Source organism: Hemibagrus wyckioides, linkage group LG19 (genome assembly GCF_019097595.1).
Source record: "Hemibagrus wyckioides isolate EC202008001 linkage group LG19, SWU_Hwy_1.0, whole genome shotgun sequence".
In the NCBI taxonomy this organism is placed as follows: Eukaryota; Metazoa; Chordata; class Actinopteri; order Siluriformes; family Bagridae; genus Hemibagrus; species Hemibagrus wyckioides.
The window spans coordinates 14226381-14245089 of record NC_080728.1 but is presented as its reverse complement, the minus strand read 5'-3'; the positions used below and the strand labels follow the sequence as shown (position 1 = coordinate 14245089).

At 37.7% G+C, this 18709-nt stretch overlaps 2 protein-coding genes across 2 annotated transcripts; both read left to right on the top strand.

Moving 5' to 3' along the window:
• The first annotated feature begins 6910 nt into the window (after positions 1-6910).
• LOC131370484 (intraflagellar transport protein 46 homolog) lies at positions 6911-11209 on the top strand. Its single transcript, XM_058417826.1, has 12 exons — positions 6911-7116; positions 8032-8128; positions 8208-8284; positions 8619-8764; positions 9318-9392; positions 9496-9589; positions 9735-9863; positions 10034-10152; positions 10333-10399; positions 10660-10720; positions 10801-10886; positions 11054-11209. Exons 1-12 carry the CDS (start codon positions 7114-7116, stop codon positions 11207-11209), a joined length of 1110 nt encoding a protein of 369 aa, XP_058273809.1. The 5' UTR covers positions 6911-7113.
• Positions 11210-11265: 56 nt separating this feature from the next.
• Positions 11266-17981, top strand: LOC131370483 (nucleolar protein dao-5-like). The gene is made up of 18 exons (XM_058417825.1): positions 11266-11307; positions 11543-11664; positions 11763-11868; positions 12039-12157; positions 12369-12435; positions 12882-13015; positions 13114-13219; positions 13390-13508; positions 13685-13751; positions 13978-14038; positions 14119-14204; positions 14372-14468; positions 14549-14625; positions 15860-15996; positions 16095-16200; positions 16371-16489; positions 16701-16767; positions 17976-17981. The coding sequence occupies exons 1-18, from the start codon at positions 11266-11268 to the stop codon at positions 17979-17981; spliced, it is 1638 nt and encodes a 545-aa protein (XP_058273808.1).
• The last annotated feature ends 728 nt before the right edge of the window (positions 17982-18709 follow it).

Genomic DNA, 18709 nt, shown 5'->3' with positions numbered 1-18709 from the left:
TATATAAAAATGTGTACATAGTATAAACATAATAATATAATACAATATATTATACACAATATATTATATGTAATACAATAATAAAATAATATGATAGTATAATAATATAGCTATAACTATAATATGATAATATGTTTATGTAATATTTATAAAAATATATAAATAAATTATATATATATATATATTACAACCATCTATAATATATAAGATTATAAACATCTATAATATATAGTATATACATGTATGTAGATAGATAAAGTCAAATATAAATATAAATGTAATGACAATAAATAATACGGTATGTAAAGTGTCGGTGCAGTATGCACACAAAGATGTCCAGGGTATACAAGTAGTGCAATTTGTGTGTGCAACAATCAGCTGAGGTAGAATGTAATGTTCATGTATGGGGTAAGTCTAGAAAGTCCAGGTACTAGGTCTTCTGGTTGAGGGCCCGAATGGTCTGCAGGAAGAAGCTCCTCCTCATTCGCTCTGTGTTTGCCTTCAAGGAATGAACGTTTCCCTGACCGCAACAGAGAGAAGAGTCCACTGTTGGGATGGCTAAGGTCCTTCGTTATCTTCCTGGCCTTGGTCCAGGACTGCTTGTTGTATATAGTGTCCAGGTCAGGAAGCTTGGTGCGGATGGTACGCTCGGCTGATCGCACCACCCTCTGGAGAGCTTGCCTGTCCTGTTTGGTGCTGTTTCCAAACCAGGAAGTGATACTTCCCGTCAGGATGCTCTCAGTGGTGCAGGTGTAGAAGGGCATCTGGTGTAAAACCTGTGCCAAATTGAAACATGTGGACCAAATGATCTGCAGTGGCAACCCCAAACAAGGAGCAGACGAAAGAATGACAACAACAACAACAGTTAGTGAAGTTGCATTAAATGTTTTGGAATTGATTGATTTATTTATTTTACACATTTAACTGCTAATAGATTATAATAGCTTTCTTAGGTTGCACTAACCTACAAAAACACTTTATACTGGGTTAAATTCACTGTGATACTGTGCACACTGCTGGTGATATTCTGTCAGCTGCTGGCAGAGGTGGACAGTAAAGAAGTACATTTACTTGAGTACTGAAGTACACTTTTTGAGTATCTGTACTTTACTTGAGTATTATTTTTTCTGGATACTTTTTACTTTAACTTCACTACATTTGAAAGACAAATACTCTACTTTTACTCCACTACATTTCTGGCAAGGTCATTGAGTAGAAAGTAGTTACATTAATCATAGGATGATTTTTTTTCACTCTTGTAGCATCACGTGTTGTAAAGTTCAGTGGTTTTCCATATTTTTTTTAACTCAATTGCTCAATTGATCAGTTGCTGACAAAATGGACGAATATATGTTTTGTATATTATACACCACCAACGCATTGGTAATGATGTTAGTTAACACACAAAAACGTATGCTGTGTCCAAATTCTCATACTATGTGTCCTAAATAGTATTCAAAAATAGAACTAGTATGCCCCAAATCGCAGTATACTGAAAAGAGTATTCCAAAAATTCCTGGATGGTCTACTACTTCCGGTAGAAATTCAAAGTGCAGAACAATGCACAATCTAACGGGTAATATTGCCCACAACGCATTGCCCACAGGAGGGAGGAGCCTGGACAATGGTGTAAATGCATATTAAAACGGTGTAAATGAATTGTGGAAATATATATAACTCTTTGTTAAAGCAGTGTTGCTGTTGGGTGGTTGTACAGCTACAGTTGTGTAGCTGGGTTTTAAAGCAGGTTAGATTTTTTTTTCTGACCAGTCTTCATTTACAGACCATTTGATTGAAATGTGCATGAGTGGATACACATAGATGTGTACAGGTACATCTCAAAATTTAGAATATAACGAAAAAGGTCAATATTTTTTGTCGCTCAGTTCAGAAAGTGAAACCCATATATTATATAGATTCATTACACATAGAGTGAAATATTTCAAGCCTTTATTTCTTGAAATTGTGATGATTATGGCTTACAGATAAGGAAAACCCAAAATTCTGTGTCTCAGAGAATTAGAATACTGTGAAAAAGTTCAATACTGGAAAGTCATGTTGTCGCACCCTAATCAGCTAATTACCTCAAAACACCTGCAAAGGTTTCCTGAGCTTTTAAATGGTCTCTCAGTCTGGGTCAGTAGGCTACACAAGCAGTTGTGGAGAAGACAGTCAATGACACCCTCCGCAAGGAGGGTAAGCCACAAAAGGTAATTGCTAAAGAAGCTGGTTGTTCACAGAGTGCTGTATCCAAGCGTATTCATAGAAAATTGAGTGGAAGGAAAAAGTGTGGTAGGAGAAGGTGCACCAGCAAAAGGGATAACCGCAGCCTTGAGAGGATTGTCAGGCAAAATCCATTCAAGAATTCGGGGGAGCTTCAGACGAATCCTAGACATAGCCTACAAATGTCGCATTCCTTGTGTCAAGCCACTCCTGAACCAGAGACAACGTCAGAAGCATCTTACCTGGGCTGTGGAGAAAAAGAACTGGACTGTTGCTCAGTGGTCCAAAGTCCTCTTTTCAGATGAAAGTAAGTTTTGCATTTCATTTGGAAATCAAGGTCCCAGAGTCTGGAGTAAGAGTGGAGAGGCACAGAATCCATGTTGCTTGAAGTCCAGTGTGAAGTTTCCACAGTCAGTGATTTGGGCTGCCATGTCATCTGCTGGTGTTGGTCCACTGTGTTTTCTGAAGTCAACAGTCAACGCAGCCATCTACCAGGAAATCTTAGAGCACTTCATGCTTCCTTCTGCTGACAAGCTTTATGGAGATGCTGAGTTCATTTTCCAGCAGGACTTGGCACCTGCCCACACTTCTAAAGGTACCATAAGCTGGTTCAATGACCATGGTGTTTCTGTGCTTGACTGGCCAGAAAACTCGCCTGACCTGAACCCCATAGAGAATCTATGGGGTATTGTCAAGAGGAAGATGAGAGACACCAGACCCAACAATGCAGATGACCTGAAGGCTGCTATCAAAGCAACCTGGGCTTCCATTACACCTGAGCAGTGCCACAGGCTGATTGCCTCCATGCCACGCCACATTGATGCAAAAGGAGGCCCAAGTATTGAGTGCATAGAAACGAACATACTTTTCAGAAGTCTGACATTTCTCTTTGAAATATCCTTTTTTATTGATCTTATGTAATATTCTAATTTTCTGAGACACAGAATTTTTGGTTTTCCTTATCTGTAAGCCATAATCATCACAATTTGAAGAAATAAAGGTTTGAAATATTTCACTCTATGTGTAATGAATCTATATAATATATGGGTTTCACTTTCTGAACTAAGTGATAAAAAATATTGACCTTTTTCATGATATTCTAATTTTTTGAGATGTACCTGTACTTTTTTGTTGGGGGTGGTAGGAGTGTTAAATTAAAAATGAAAATGATTATACCTGTCTTTTTTGTCAATTCAGTTGTTTAATTTCTATAGGTTTTGTAACATTCTAAAAGCCCTTAATTCCACAGATACTACAAACTGGTCAGTATATTCACTAGGTTGCTACAAAAGGTACTGTAAGTATTGCATACAACAATGCAACAATAATAAAACAATGCGTTGACATTTACTTTTGATACTTAAGTACTTTTAAAAACAAGTACTTCTGTACTTTCACTTAAGTAAAAATCTATCTTTACAACTTTTACTTGTAATGGAGTAATGTTTGACTTCCTCAAGTAAGGAAGTTGTGTACTTCGTCCACCTCTGGCTGCTGGGATGCTTTTTCAGTGGCTATGAAATCATAAAATTAGAAAATTAACTTAAAACCAAATCTAAATATATTTTAAAATGTATTTAAATAGGCAGTATAAGCAAAGAAAGAAAAAAGAAAGCTGAGCAGAGAAAATGTACTTTCAAGAAGTGGATGAAGTCTACAAACTCAACTACTGCTGCAAGTTTTGATGATAAGTTTAGTCAGCAAACCCGTTGTGTTGAATCAATTAACTCGACTCAACAATTAATATGCTGATTATGTGAATTTAAAATGATTTATTGTGAAATATGACTGTTTGACACAGAGATTTTTTTTAAACGTCACACAAATAATAAGATGTGCAAATAATATAACACGAGTAGCTCCTGGCCACCTTCATTTTGTCAAAGACTGGAGACTCCTGAATTAAACTCTTACAGATCATCAAAATATGAACATATAACATGTATTCCACCTTTATCAAAATTAAAAGAAATAAGACTTGGAAGGGAACAGAAATACAACTAGATATTACAACACAACGGTTAAATATGGTACTGAATCAACATTAGAGAGGTTAAATGGTTGCCTAAAACACAGACAATAAATAAGAGGTTTTAATTACTTCAACGTAAATGGTTAATGAGAAAGTACATAACTCCTGTTAAACTTCATCATCTCTGCTAATATTCCAGATGTGTGTGCTAAATGTTTGGATTAGAAAGGTACAGTGTATCACTGTTGTTGGGAATGTCCAGAAATTCTAAATTTTCAAAATGTCTGGCAGATACATTTAACACTAAAATCCCCATAGATGTTAAACTCTGTGTTCCTAGAATATATTCAATGGACTTTATACAAACACTGAAACCGAGTAAACTTCTAGACTCCTGATGTCTCCAAGCCAGTAGAGTATAGTGATTGCATTGTGCTGGAAGAGTATGAAGATGCCATCTTTGAGAATGTGGATAAGGGAGATATCGAACTGTATTGGGTTGGAAAGACTAACTTACATTGCTAAGGGCAAGCAGAAAGTTCTGTTCAGCTCTGGGAACCCTACATGAGCATTATTATTATTGTATTGTATTTTGTTTTATTTTATCTTGTTTTATTGTTGTTGATTTGTTTCATTCAAGTCATGCAAGTGTGATCAGTAGGAGATGTGCAGGGTGGTTGTTTCCAAGGTATGATGAGGTATGATGTCTGTATGATGAGGTGTGGTGGAAGAAAAATATGACAATGAACATATAAACATATTGAAAAATAAAAAACATACTGCTGTAATCATAAAAACTGAGCTGATCCTGAGAATCTTATTCACAATATGCTCATACTAGTGACGTTAGGTAAGCTTTGTGCTCAAAATATATTTACAAATATATGTGAATTCATTGGAGTTGGAATTAGAGGTAAGCAGTGGTAGATTCAAGCACAACTTCCTTCAGGCTATCTTCCTATGGTAAATGATCCACTCTGAAATATAGTTTTGCAGATCACTTTTATAACTGAATATCAGGGTAATAGCTAGAAACAGATGCATTTGAGCACTTAGTATCATCAGCATTTGTTTCACCCCTGTGGACTTTCGACATAAATACACAGATATCTCCATTCACACAGACAATTAGCATACTTTCTACAACACTGATCAAAGTTCTGGTAGTTGGCTACCAAATGTTGAGCAACTGAACTTTTCATCCATATATTAAAATTCATTTTTCATTTTTTTCATTCTTCTTTGGTATTAGAAAAGAAGTATTTTTGGTATTTACATTGATTATTATCACCTATTAGATGATACTAGCAGATTTCAAATATATTCAATTGCTGCAAATTTTCACCACCTTTATGTATTTCACTGGATACTGGTGTTGTGGTAAATGTGATGATTATGATTAATTGCTTGAATGGAGGAAACTGTATTTCGGTTTCAGGTCAACAGACATAAAATAAATGCTTATGATGACTTACAGCTGAAATGTGTCTCTTTCATTCATCAATCATGAAAGTGGCCTGCAAAACTATATTAAAGGGTGCCATCTTCAATGTGTAGTTCATCGGAGCAAAGTTGAACAACTTTGAACCACTTTTTGAAGAACTAGAAGGCTGTTTATCTCTGTGTAGGCAACATGCTCAAACACTGTAGCAATCTAACATTTGCTTTGGGTATGTTTTCTGGCTGCAGAGAGGATCATGTCAGCTTGGAGTCCTCAAGATAAACTAGTGACAGTATGTACTAGTGTATTCACATAAGTCTGGACTCAGTGACTAATTCCTCTTGTTCAACCAGGGCAAATTAGCCCTGATACATAATGTTTATTTTGTGAAATTTTAATGTGCATGAAAGGCCCATAAATGTGAGTAGACTTTTTTTGTCATTTCACGGAATTTAAGGTGTCATCAGCAGGATTTTCATGGGGGGGGGGCTCAGACCCCAACGAGGGTAAATAATAAAAAATAAATAAAACAAAATAAAATAAACGTTTTACTAACACGATAGGACGGTAAACTTATTGCAGCATTCTATTGTATTGCACATGTGCGCGCGCGCACACACACACGTCCTCTGATCCTTGCCGCGGTCTGCGGATTGAAGAACGCGCTGAAAGACGGGGAAGAGCCGAAGTCTGCCGCCGTTTTCATATGAAATTTAAAGGGGACTGAGGCGATCAGGAATTTGTGTAGAGTTTATGGAGGCTTATGGGGGCTGAGTAGAAATGTTAGGGGGGGGGCTAAAGCCCCCCAAAATGCCTAGCGACGCCCACGTCATCAGAATCAGAACGAGAATTTAGAACGTTAGCAACGTCAGAGCGACAAACACACCTGCGTTGACCACACGAAGATCACGAAGTTTTATCAAGTGACCTCGTTTTTGAATGCGTAAAGTATTTATAAATATATAAATATAACTTCTATATACGATTCTATAAAGGATTATAGTTTACCTCGACAGCTGAAATGCCCTTTTTCAAGAAGCTGCAAGCTAAGAGGTGGAACTTGAAGTTCAGCACCTATAAGAAAATCCAGTCTGAGGACTATGAGGTAAAAAACGATTTTTAATTAAAGTTCTTTCTTATTTTTATACTTGATCCAAACGCTGCTGTGAGAGATGTTGTCCTTTTCTGTGTGTATGTAACGCGCTGAGTTAGCATTAACGTATGGGATCGCTCCAATTCAAGTTGCAGCAGTAATCAGAAGGCACTTCACATCTCGAGCTGTATTCTACTGGACACAGCGTTACTTATTTAAAGAACACAACTTAAATAAGCAAACAGAAATGAAAATAAAAACACTGGACATCCGGCACACATGCGGTACTCGAGGCTCAAGTGACTGCAGACTGTTCACAACAAAAACAAAAACAGCTTGCTGATCTTAAAGGAGCCACATCTTATTTCACTCGTTACATGTGAAATGGTCAGTAATGAATCAGTGGTTTATTTCATGTATGTATGCCATTTCGTGTTATTGCTTAACTAGCCTGCTATAGTGAGTACTTAAGCATCGCCTAGTCACGTGATTGTCACATGATCTCACTGCATTCAGAGAGCTATTGTGGTCAGTCAGTATGTCAGATTGCTATCTTTACTGATTTTGGTAGACCAGTTGAAAATGTTGACTTTTAAAATATTGGTGTAAATGAGGAAGTATCATACTCTCTGGATCAGTGAGGAGTTCCAGATAAGAAGGTTGTAAAGTGGGCATCTCTTGGACCTGAAAGTTGTATAAACATTATATACATATGAATGTGAAGATTTTATGGCTTATTATGACAAAGCATGAGAAATCTTAGATATATTTTGTATACTGAAAAAAATTGTGTCCAAAATATCCAATATCACCTTTACAAAAGCTTGAGTCGCCACTGGCTAGTAAATGTTTTATTTTACTCGCCAGACTTTTTACATGAAATGCATGAACTGCAACTGAAGAAAATAATAATAAATTAAACAAAACATACTTTATCTGTCTGAATTATTCTTTATGGTTGCATGTGGCTTTGCAAATTCTTCACAAACTGTCTTAAGTTCTCTGTGGCTCTGTGGGCTATCAAATGCAGTGTCATTTACACGACTCACAAAGCTCACCTCTTTCAAACTGTTTGTTTCATCTCCCTTTCTACAGTTGACAGTATAGACCTGATAAATGGTACATACTGTATGAGTAATAGCAGATACTTTAGATATTACGAAGCTTGTATCTACTGAAATTCACATAGTGTATTCATTTGTTAATGTTAGTTTTAGTTTGGCTCTAACACGTAAATAAGTATTGGTCTTTTATGTTTACTGCAGTGTGACATTTAAAAACATGTCTGTGTGACGTTTTCAGCCTGAGCTTCTTGATAACCAGCCCTACGACGAGACTCTGGACATCAGCAACTCAGAAGAGCTGGCCAGTTTGGACACACGTACTCCACGGCAAGCAGGTCAGCTGAGGCTCTTAATGCTGTACATTTCAATGCTAAACATTTCCAGCATTGCTAAAGTATATTGTTATGTTTCCAGTCTTAAGGAACACAAGCCTACAGCAGCTGAATTACATGGCCAGTAGTGGCAATGATGAGTCTGAAGACAGTATCAAGGTAAATGAGTCTGCTATAAGCTGCAGGAGATCGCATAAAAGAAAAAAAAATGCCAATAATATGATACCAACATCAGAGTTTGAGTGTCATCGTATACTGATTTGATCCAGACATTCCTTTAGTACCCAGGCAAACTTTCTGCAAGCCTTAAGAAAATTGCTTTCGTATGTGTTCTTCATTATACTGCTTGACCTGTCATTTTTTACTGCACACATTCATCACATTAAACGATTTTAGGCTAGTATTGACCCTTGTACAAAGATTCTGAGATTTAAAGCATTGAGTGTGAATGGATAAAATGAACCTTCTTTTAATTCATGGTGAAATTTCACAGCAAAAAAAGACAGGACCACCTGCTAGACCATGTGAACCAGCTGAAACTGATGATGAGGATTATGATGAAGAGGATGATGATGAAGAGGATTCTGATGACACAGAGTCAGATGAAGATGATGGGGAGCCAAGACCAGCTCCAGAAGGGTAGGAACAGTGAAGGAAACAACATAAGTCAGTAACTCCTTGCCTGCCATCAGATTTAACTGTAATTTGTTTTTTTCCCCATAAAAGCTTCACCATAAAGGCAGGTGATTTGTGGTGTTTTGTACAGATTATGATTAGTATTAAACATTCAGGCTAACATCTGGCTTTGAAAATGTTGAAGTTTAGAGGTATATTGATATCCTGCACCTTTTCAGAGAGTGATTTTCTTTAGAAAGCCACAGGGCCTCACCTATTGGAGCCAAAAAAATGACAGATAATACAGATGAATGAGATAAAATTTCAACAGCTCTCACTCACCGTCATTTAAAGTACTAGCTGGAGAATGATGTTTTTGAGGGCTTGTCGGTGCCATGCCTCAGAGAGAGAAACCATATGATTCCTTAACAAAGCTATAAGGATATAGAACGGTTTGTTTTTAATAGACCTTGTATGCAGTGGGTTTAGAAATTAATCAGATTGTGATATAGATGTAAAATGAAACTGGAGCATAGGATCTGCAGTCATCATTGTGTGGGGGTATGTCTCCCTACAGGGCATATGATCCATCAGATTATGACCATCTCCATGTCTCATCAGATATAAAAGACATTTTCCAGTTCATCACACGGTAAGCTGTGCGAATGTTCCTACACAGTTCGACATAAACCATAGACATTTTTCTTATAATCTTAACATGAAAATGGATTAATATAAATGTTTCTTCCTTTCAGATACACACCTCAGAACATTGAACTGGATCATAAGCTGAAGCCTTTTATTCCAGACTTCATTCCAGCTGTAGGCGACATTGATGCTTTCCTTAAAGTAAGTGGATACTACTACTATTACTACTACTACTACTAATGATAATAATAAAATGTAAACATTATATGTTTTACGCCAATGTACTGTTCATGTGGATTAAAAGAAATGTACGAGGATTGCTGTTAAAACTACTGTATGTGTCAAGGTTCCTCGGCCGGATGGGAAGGTGGATGGTCTGGGCTTGGTAGTGTTGGATGAACCATGTGCTAAGCAATCAGACCCAGTGGTGCTCTCCATGGGGCTTTCTGAGAACCGTAAACAGCACAATGTCGCTGTGAGGACACACACACACTCACAAACAGTTCATCTGAAATACAGTGTAGAAATGAATTTCAAACTGTTTGATATATACAGAAGCATTATTTAAAGAAGCTAGTTTGTGTTGTATTGTGCACGTTGATAAGTCCTCATTCTTCACACACACAATAAAAATATCTTTAATAGGAAGTGAAGGTGAAGAGTATCGAGAGTGCACAGAAGAACCCAAAAGCTATTGATGACTGGATAGATAGCGTCAGTGAACTCCATCGCTCCAAACCTCCAGCCACAGTACTTTACACCAGGTACAAACACTAGCACACAGTGATTTACAGCTTGCAGTAACACACTATAAATTATAACAAACATTCACTTACAGTACACACAATACAGGATACATAAGCTTGAACAAACACTGTCCCACAACAAACAAAATTTCAATCTATAACTCAAGAAAGAAAGTAATGCCTTAATGTCTTCCTCAGACCCATGCCAGACACTGATACCCTGATGCAAGAATGGCCACCTGAGTTTGAAGAGCTTTTGGGCAAGGTTGGTTTTGAAACACTTTCATTAATGTGTGAAACCTAATTCCATGTATATTGTTTACATGAATGAAAGATCCAAGACTGTCAGCTTACAAATCTTGCCAGTCCACACTAGTGTCTCACTGTTTTTAAACAAGGATATTTCATGTTTATGAAGTGTATTTTTCAGTAACATCACACAAAATGAATGTACAGTAGAATCAGTCTCTCTCTCTCTCTCTCTCTCTCTCTCTCTCTCTCTCTCTCTTTCTCTCTCTCTCGCAGCTGAACCTCCCCACAGCAGATATTGACTGTGACCTGGAAGAGTACATCGACACAATTTGCGGTTAGTTAAATTGTCCTTATTTTATTTAATTTTTTTACAATCTGCTTTATAATATAATTTTAATAGATGAATTTCTATAGGTATCTTGGACATTCCAGTATACGAGAGCCGAATCCAGTCTCTCCATGTCCTGTTCTCACTTTATTCTGAAATCAGAAACTTCCAGGTTTGTTTTAATTCTTTGGCTTTCCTGTGCTCCTCTCAACGCACATTTTTTTTTGTTGCACAAAACTAAGTTAGCTCTCGAGCCAGCTGTCAATGTTGTCTAACTGTTAGTAGCGAATGTGTTAGCTGGCTATGCTGTTTAATTTAATTTGTGTGTGACGTTTTCAGCCTGAGCTTATTGCTAAGCCACCCAACAACAAGACTCTGGACATCAATGACTCAGGAGAGGTGGCCAGTTTGTACGCACCTACTCCATGGCAAGCAGGTCAGCTGAGGCTCTTAATGCTGTACGATTTCAATGTGAAACATTTCCAGCATTGCTAAAGTATAGTATTATGTTTCCAGTCTTAAGGAACACAAGCCAACAGCAGCTGAAAAGCATGGCCAATAGTAGCAGTGATGAGTCTGAAGACAGTACCAAGGTAAATGAGTCTGCTATAAACTGCAGGAGATTCACATAAAAGAAAAAATACCAATAATATGATACCAACATCAGAGTTTGAGTGTCATCAGATACAGATTCAATCCAGACATTCCTTTAGTACGCAAGCAAACTCTCTGCAAACCTTAAGAAAATTGGTTTCGTATGTGTTCTTCATTCTCATGCTTGACCTGTCATTTTTTACTGCACACATTCATCACATAAAACGATTTTAGGCTAGTATCGACCCTTGTACGCCAACTAAACATGATGAAGAGGATGATGAGGAGGAGGAGGAGGATTCTGATGACACAGAGTCAGATGAAGATGATGGGGAGCCAAGACCAGCTCCAGAACGGTAGGAACAGTGATGGAAACAAATTGAAATCCATGTTCAAACATTTTTCATATAATCTAACATGAAAATGGATTAATATAAATGTCTCTTCCTTTCAGATACACACCACAGACCACTGTGATGGACAAACCATGTGCTAAGCAATCAGACCCAACGGTGCTCTCCCCGTGGCTTTCTGAGAACCGTAAACAGCACAATGTCACTGTGAGGACACACACACACTCACAAACAGTTCATCTGAAATACAGTGTAGAAATGAATTTCAAACTGTTTGATATATACAGAAGCATTATTTAAAGAAGCTAGTTTGTGTTGTATTGTGCACGTTGATAAGTCCTCATTCTTCACATACACAATAAAAATATCTTTAATAGGAAGTGAAGGTGAAGAGTATCGAGAGTGCACAGAAGAACCCAAAAGCTATTGATGACTGGATAGATAGCGTCAGTGAACTCCATCGCTCCAAACCTCCAGCCACAGTACTTTACACCAGGTACAAACACTAGCACACAGTGATTTACAGCTTGCAGTAACACACTATAAATTATAACAAACATTCACTTACAGTACACACAATACTGGATACACAAGCTTGAACAAACACTGTCCCACAACAAACTGGTTCAGCTGGCACAGCTGTTCCGCACGAACAAATTTCAATCTATATCTCAAGAAAGTAAGTAATGCCTTAATGTCTTCCTCAGACCCATGCCAGACATTGATACCCTGATGCAGGAATGGCCACCTGAGTTTGAAGAGCTTTTGGGCAAGGTTGGTTTTGAAACACTTTCATTAATGTGTGAAACCTAATTCCATGTATATTGTTTACGTGAGTGTTTACATGAATGAAATAGTAGCAGTGATGAGTCTGAAGACAGTACCAAGGTAAATGAGTCTGCTATAAGCTGCAGGAGATTCACATAAAAGAAAAAATACTAATAATATCACACCAACATCAGAGTTTGAGTGTCATCAGATACAGATTCAATCCAGACATTCCTTTAGTACCCAAGAAAACTCTCTGCAAGCCTTAAGAAAATTGGTTTCGTATGTGTTCTTCATTCTCATGCTTGACCTGTCATTTTTTACTGCACACATTCATCACATTAAACGATTTTAGGCTAGTATTGACCCTTGTACAAAGATTCTAAGATTTAAAGCATTGAGTGTGAATCGATAAAATGAACCTTCTTTTAAATCATGGTGAAATTTCACAGCAAAAAAAGACAGGACCACCTGCTAGACCATGTGAACCAGCTGAAACTGATGAAGAGGATGATGATGATGAGGATGATTCTGATGACACAGAATCAGATGAAGATTATGGGGCCCCAAGACCAGCTCCAGAACGGTAGGAACAGTGATGGAAACAAATTGAAATCCATGTTCAAACATTTTTCATATAATCTAACATGAAAATGGATTAATATAAATGTCTCTTCCTTTCAGATACACACCACAGACCACTGTGATGGATAAACCATGTGCTAAGCAATCAGACCCAACGGTGCTCTCCCCGTGGCTTTCTGAGAACCGTAAACAGCACAATGTCACTGTGAGGACACACACACACTCACAAACAGATCATCTGAAATACAGTGTAGAAATGAATTTCAAACTGTTTGATATATACAGAAGCATTATTTAAAGAAGCTAGTTTGTGTTGTATTGTGCACGTTGATAAGTCCTCATTCTTCACACACACAATAAAAATATCTTTAATAGGAAGTGAAGGTGAAGAGTATCGAGAGTGCACAGAAGAACCCAAAAGCTATTGATGACTGGATAGATAGCGTCAGTCAACTCCATCGCTCCAAACCTCCAGCCACAATACTTTACACCAGGTACAAACACTAGCACACAGTGATTTACAGCTTGCAGTAACACACTATAAATTATAACATTCACTTACAGTACACACAATACTGGATACACAAGCTTGAACAAACACTGTCCCACAACAAACGAAATTTCAATCTATAACTCAAGAAAGTAAGTAATGCCTTAATGTCTTCCTCAGACCCATGCCAGACACTGATACCCTGATGCAAGAATGGCCACCTGAGTTTGAAGAGCTTTTGGGCAAGGTTGGTTTTGAAACACTTTCATTAATGTGTGAAACCTAATTCCATGTATATTGTTTACGTGAATGAAAGATCCAAGACTGTCAGCTTACAAATCTTGCCAGTCCACACTAGTGTCTCACTGTTTTTAAACAAGGATATTTTATGTTTATGAAGTGTATTTTTCAGTAACATCACACAAAATGAATGTACAGTAGAATCAATCTCTCTCTCTCTCTCTCTCTCACAGCTGAACCTCCCCACAGCAGATATTGACTGTGACCTGGAAGAGTACATCGACACAATTTGCGGTTAGTTAAACTGTCTTTATTTTATTTTATTTTTTTACGATCTGCTTTATAATATAATTTTAATAGATGAATTTCTATAGGTATCTGGGACATTCCAGTATACGAGAGCCGAATCCAGTCTCTCCATGTCCTGTTCTCACTTTATTCTGAAATCAGAAACTTCCAGGTTTGTTTTAATTCTTTGGCTTTCCTGTGCTCCTCTCAACGCACATTTTTTTTTGTTGCACAAAACTAAGTTAGCTCTCGAGCCAACTGTCAATGTTGTCTAACTGTTAGTAGCGAATGTGTCAGCTGGCTATGCTGTTTAATTTAATTTTTGTGTGACGTTTTCAGCCTGAGCTTATTGCTAAGCCGCCCAACAACAAGACTCTGGACATCAATGACTCAGGAGAGGTGGCCAGTTTGTACGCACCTACTCCATGGCAAGCAGGTCAGCTGAGGCTCTTAATGCTGTACGATTTCAATGTGAAACATTTCCAGCATTGCTAAAGTATAGTGTTATGTTTCCAGTCTTAAGGAACACAAGCCAACAGCAGCTGAAAAGCATGGCCAATAGTAGCAGTGATGAGTCTGAAGACAGTACCAAGGTAAATGAGTCTGCTATAAACTGCAGGAGATTCACATAAAAGAAAAAATACCAATAATATGATACCAGCATCAGAGTTTGAGTGTCATCAGATACAGATTCAATCCAGACATTCCTTTAGCACCCAAGAAAACTCTCTGCAAACCTTAAGAAAATTGGTTTCGTATGTGTTCTTCATTCTCATGTTTGACCTGTCATTTTTTACTGCACACATTAACCACATTAAATGATTTTAGGCTAGTATCGACCCTTCTACAAACATTCTAAGATTTAAAGCATTGAGTGTGAATGGATAAAATGAACCTTCTTTTAATTCATGGTGAAATTTCACAGCAAAAAAAGACAGGACCACCTGCTAGACCATGTGAACCAGCTGAAACTGATGAAGAGGATGAGGAGGAGGAGGAGGATGATTCTGATGACACAGAGTCAGATGAAGATGAAGATGACTGGATAGATAGCATCAGTCAACTCCATCGCTACAAACCTCCAGCCACAGTACTTTACACCAGGTACAAACACTAGCACACAGTGATTTACAGCTTGCAGTAACACACTATAAATTATAACAAACATTCACTTACAGTACACACAATACTGGATACACAAGCTTGAACAAACGCTGTCCCACAACAAACTGGTTCAGCTGGCACAGCTGTTCCACACAAACAAATTTCAATCTATAACTCAAGAAAGTAAGTAATGCCTTAATGTCTTCCTCAGACCCATGCCAGACATTGATACCCTGATGCAAGAATGGCCACCTGATTTTGAAGAGCTTTTGGGCAAGGTTGGTTTTGAAACACTTTCATTAATGTGTGAAACCTAATTCCATGTATATTGTTTACGTGAGTGTTTACATGAATGAAATAGTAGCAGTGATGAGTCTGAAGACAGTATCAAGGTAAATGAGTCTGCTATAAGCTGCAGGAGATTCATATGAAAAAAAAATACTAATAATATGATACCAACATCAGAGTTTGAGTGTCATCAGATACAGATTCAATCCAGACATTCCTTTAGTACCCAAGAAAACTCTCTGCAAGCCTTAAGAAAATTGGTTTTGTATGTGTTCTTCATTCTCATGCTTGACCTGTCATTTTTTACTGCACACATTCATCACATTAAATGATTTTAGGCTAGTATTGACCCTTGTACAAAGATTCTAAGATTTAAAGCATTGAGTGTGAATCGATAAAATGAACCTTCTTTTAATTCATGGTGAAATTTCACAGCAAAAAAAGACAGGACCACCTGCTAGACCATGTGAACCAGCTGAAAGTGATGAAGAGGATGATGATGATGAGGAGGAGGATTCTGACGAGACAGAGTCAGATGAAGATGATGGGGAGCCAAGAACTGCTCCAGAACGGTAGGAACAGTGATGGAAGCAAATTGAAATCCATGTTCAAACATTTTTCATATAATCTAACATGAAAATGGATTAATATAAATGTCTCTTCCTTTCAGATACACAACACAGACCACTGTGATGGACAAACCATGTGCTAAGCAATCAGACCCAACGGTGCTCTCCCCGTGGCTTTCTGAGAACCGTAAACAGCACAATGTCACTGTGAGGACACACACACACTCACAAACAGTTCATCTGAAATACAGTGTAGAAATGAATTTCAAACTGTTTGATATATACAGAAGCATTATTTAAAGAAGCTAGTTTGTATTGTATTGTGCACGTTGATAAGTCCTCATTCTTCACACACACAATAAAAATATCTTTAATAGGAAGTGAAGGTGAAGAGTATCAAGAGTGCACAGAAGAACCCAAAAGCTATTGATGACTGGATAGATAGCATCAGTCAACTCCATCGCTCCAAACCTCCAGCCACAGTACTTTACACCAGGTACAAACACTAGCACACAGTGATTTACAGCTTGCAGTAACACACTATAAATTATAACAAACATTCACTTACAGTACACACAATACAGGATACACAAGCTTGAACAAACACTGTCCCACAACAAACTGGTTCAGCTGGCACAGCTGTTCCGCACAAACAAATTTCAATCTATAACTCAAGAAAGTAAGTAATGCCTTAATGTCTTCCTCAGACCCATGCCAGACATTGATACCCTGATGTACGAATGGCCACCTGATTTTGAAGAGCGTTTGGGCAAGGTTGGTTTTGAAACACTTTCATTAATGTGTGAAACCTAATTCCATGTATATTGTTTACGTGAGTGTTTACATGAATGAAATAGTAGCAGTGATGAGTCTGAAGACAGTACCAAGGTAAATGAGTCTGCTATAAGCTGCAGGAGATTCACATAAAAGAAAAAATACTAATAATATGACACCAACATCAGAGTTTGAGTGTCATCAGATACAGATTCAATCCAGACATTCCCTTAGTACCCAAGAAAACTCTCTGCAAGCCTTAAGAAAATTGGTTTCGTATGTGTTCTTCATTCTCATGCTGTAATTTGTTTTTTACCCCATAAAAGCTTCACCATAAAATAGTTGGACAAATAAATCTAAGGAGATTTATGGTGTTTTGCAAAGCTTATAATTAATATTAAACCTTCAGGCTAATATCTGGCTTTGAAAATGTTGAAGTTTAGAGGTATATTGATATCCTGCACCTTTTCAGAGAGTGATTTTCTTTAGATAGCCACAGGGCCTCACCTATTAGAGCCAAAAACATGACAGATAATACAGATGAATGAGATAAAATCCAACAGCTCTCACTCACCGTCATTAAAAGTATTAGCTGGAGAATGACATTTTTGAGGGCTTGTCAGTGCCATGCCTCTGAGAGAGAGAAACCATATGATTCCTTAACAAAGCTATAAGGATATAGAACGGTTTGTTTTTAATAGACCTTGTATGCATGTATATTGTTTACTTGAGTGTTTACATGAATGAAAGATCCAAGACTGTCAGCTTACACATCTTGCCAGTCCACACTAGTCTCTCACTGTTTTTGGCTTTCCTGTGCTCCTCTCTGAAATGTCAGATTTATCAGTGTGCTGCCTACACAACCCCTGAAACAATTGGTGTATGCAAGGGTTTAATTTTATATGGTGTAAGTTCTTCTTATTGTTTATCTTAACACAGCTTGCAATTACGATACAGTCTGCATTACAATGCTATAATAGCTTTCTACAAATGGTGTAACAACTATTTATGAAGACTAACCTTGTCACATGGCCTTCAGAGCGAACGACTCTAGAATGTTCAGAGGAAATATTTGTAGAAAAAAAATCTGATAAACTACTTCTTTCTTGTGAAATTTTGAAGACTTGAATGTATATTTGTGAAACACCAGTTTTGCATCACAGCTAAGACTACATGACTGAATATTTCTATTATCTTGTTTCCTTTAGCACTAAGAATTTGGCAGAGGCAACCCTCTACGGACAGCTTGAGCATCATTGAGCATGAAATGTATGAACTGCAAATGAACAAAATTATAATAAACAAAAAAACATACTTTATCTGTCTGAATTGTTCTTTATGGTTGCATGTGGCTTTGGTTTGTAGAACCTAGATTCAAATTCTTCACGAACTGTCTTAAGTTCTCTGTGGCTCTTTGGGCTATCAAATGCAAAGTGTCATTTACACGACTCACTAAGCTCACCTCTTTCAAAACCCCAAGAAGTGCCAGCTCCAGTCTGTGACCCATACACTGAATGTCTATCAGTTTTGGATTGTCCACTCTCAGTTTTGCAACAACATCAGCTGTTTGGCCCATGTTCACATTTTTTGTAGTTGTGAGTGTTAGAGCATTTTGCAAACAAAATTATTCATTTTGGCCAGAGAGCTTTAGTTTCAGCCGGTGTTAACTATGTTAAATGTGATGTCATAGTGGACAAAAGCCAGGGGCGTAATTTCCACTGGGGACACTTGTCTATTTATTTATTTTACCATTCCTATGACGTCAGGTCAGCATGACATGACTAATCCATTAGGTGCTAAAGACTTTTTACACCTGCACCATTGAGAGCGTCCTGACGGGTAGCATCACTTCCTGGTTCGGGAACAGCACCATGCAGAACAGACGAGCCCTCCAGAGAGTGGTGCGTTCAGCTGAATGTACCATCCACACCGAGCTCCCTGA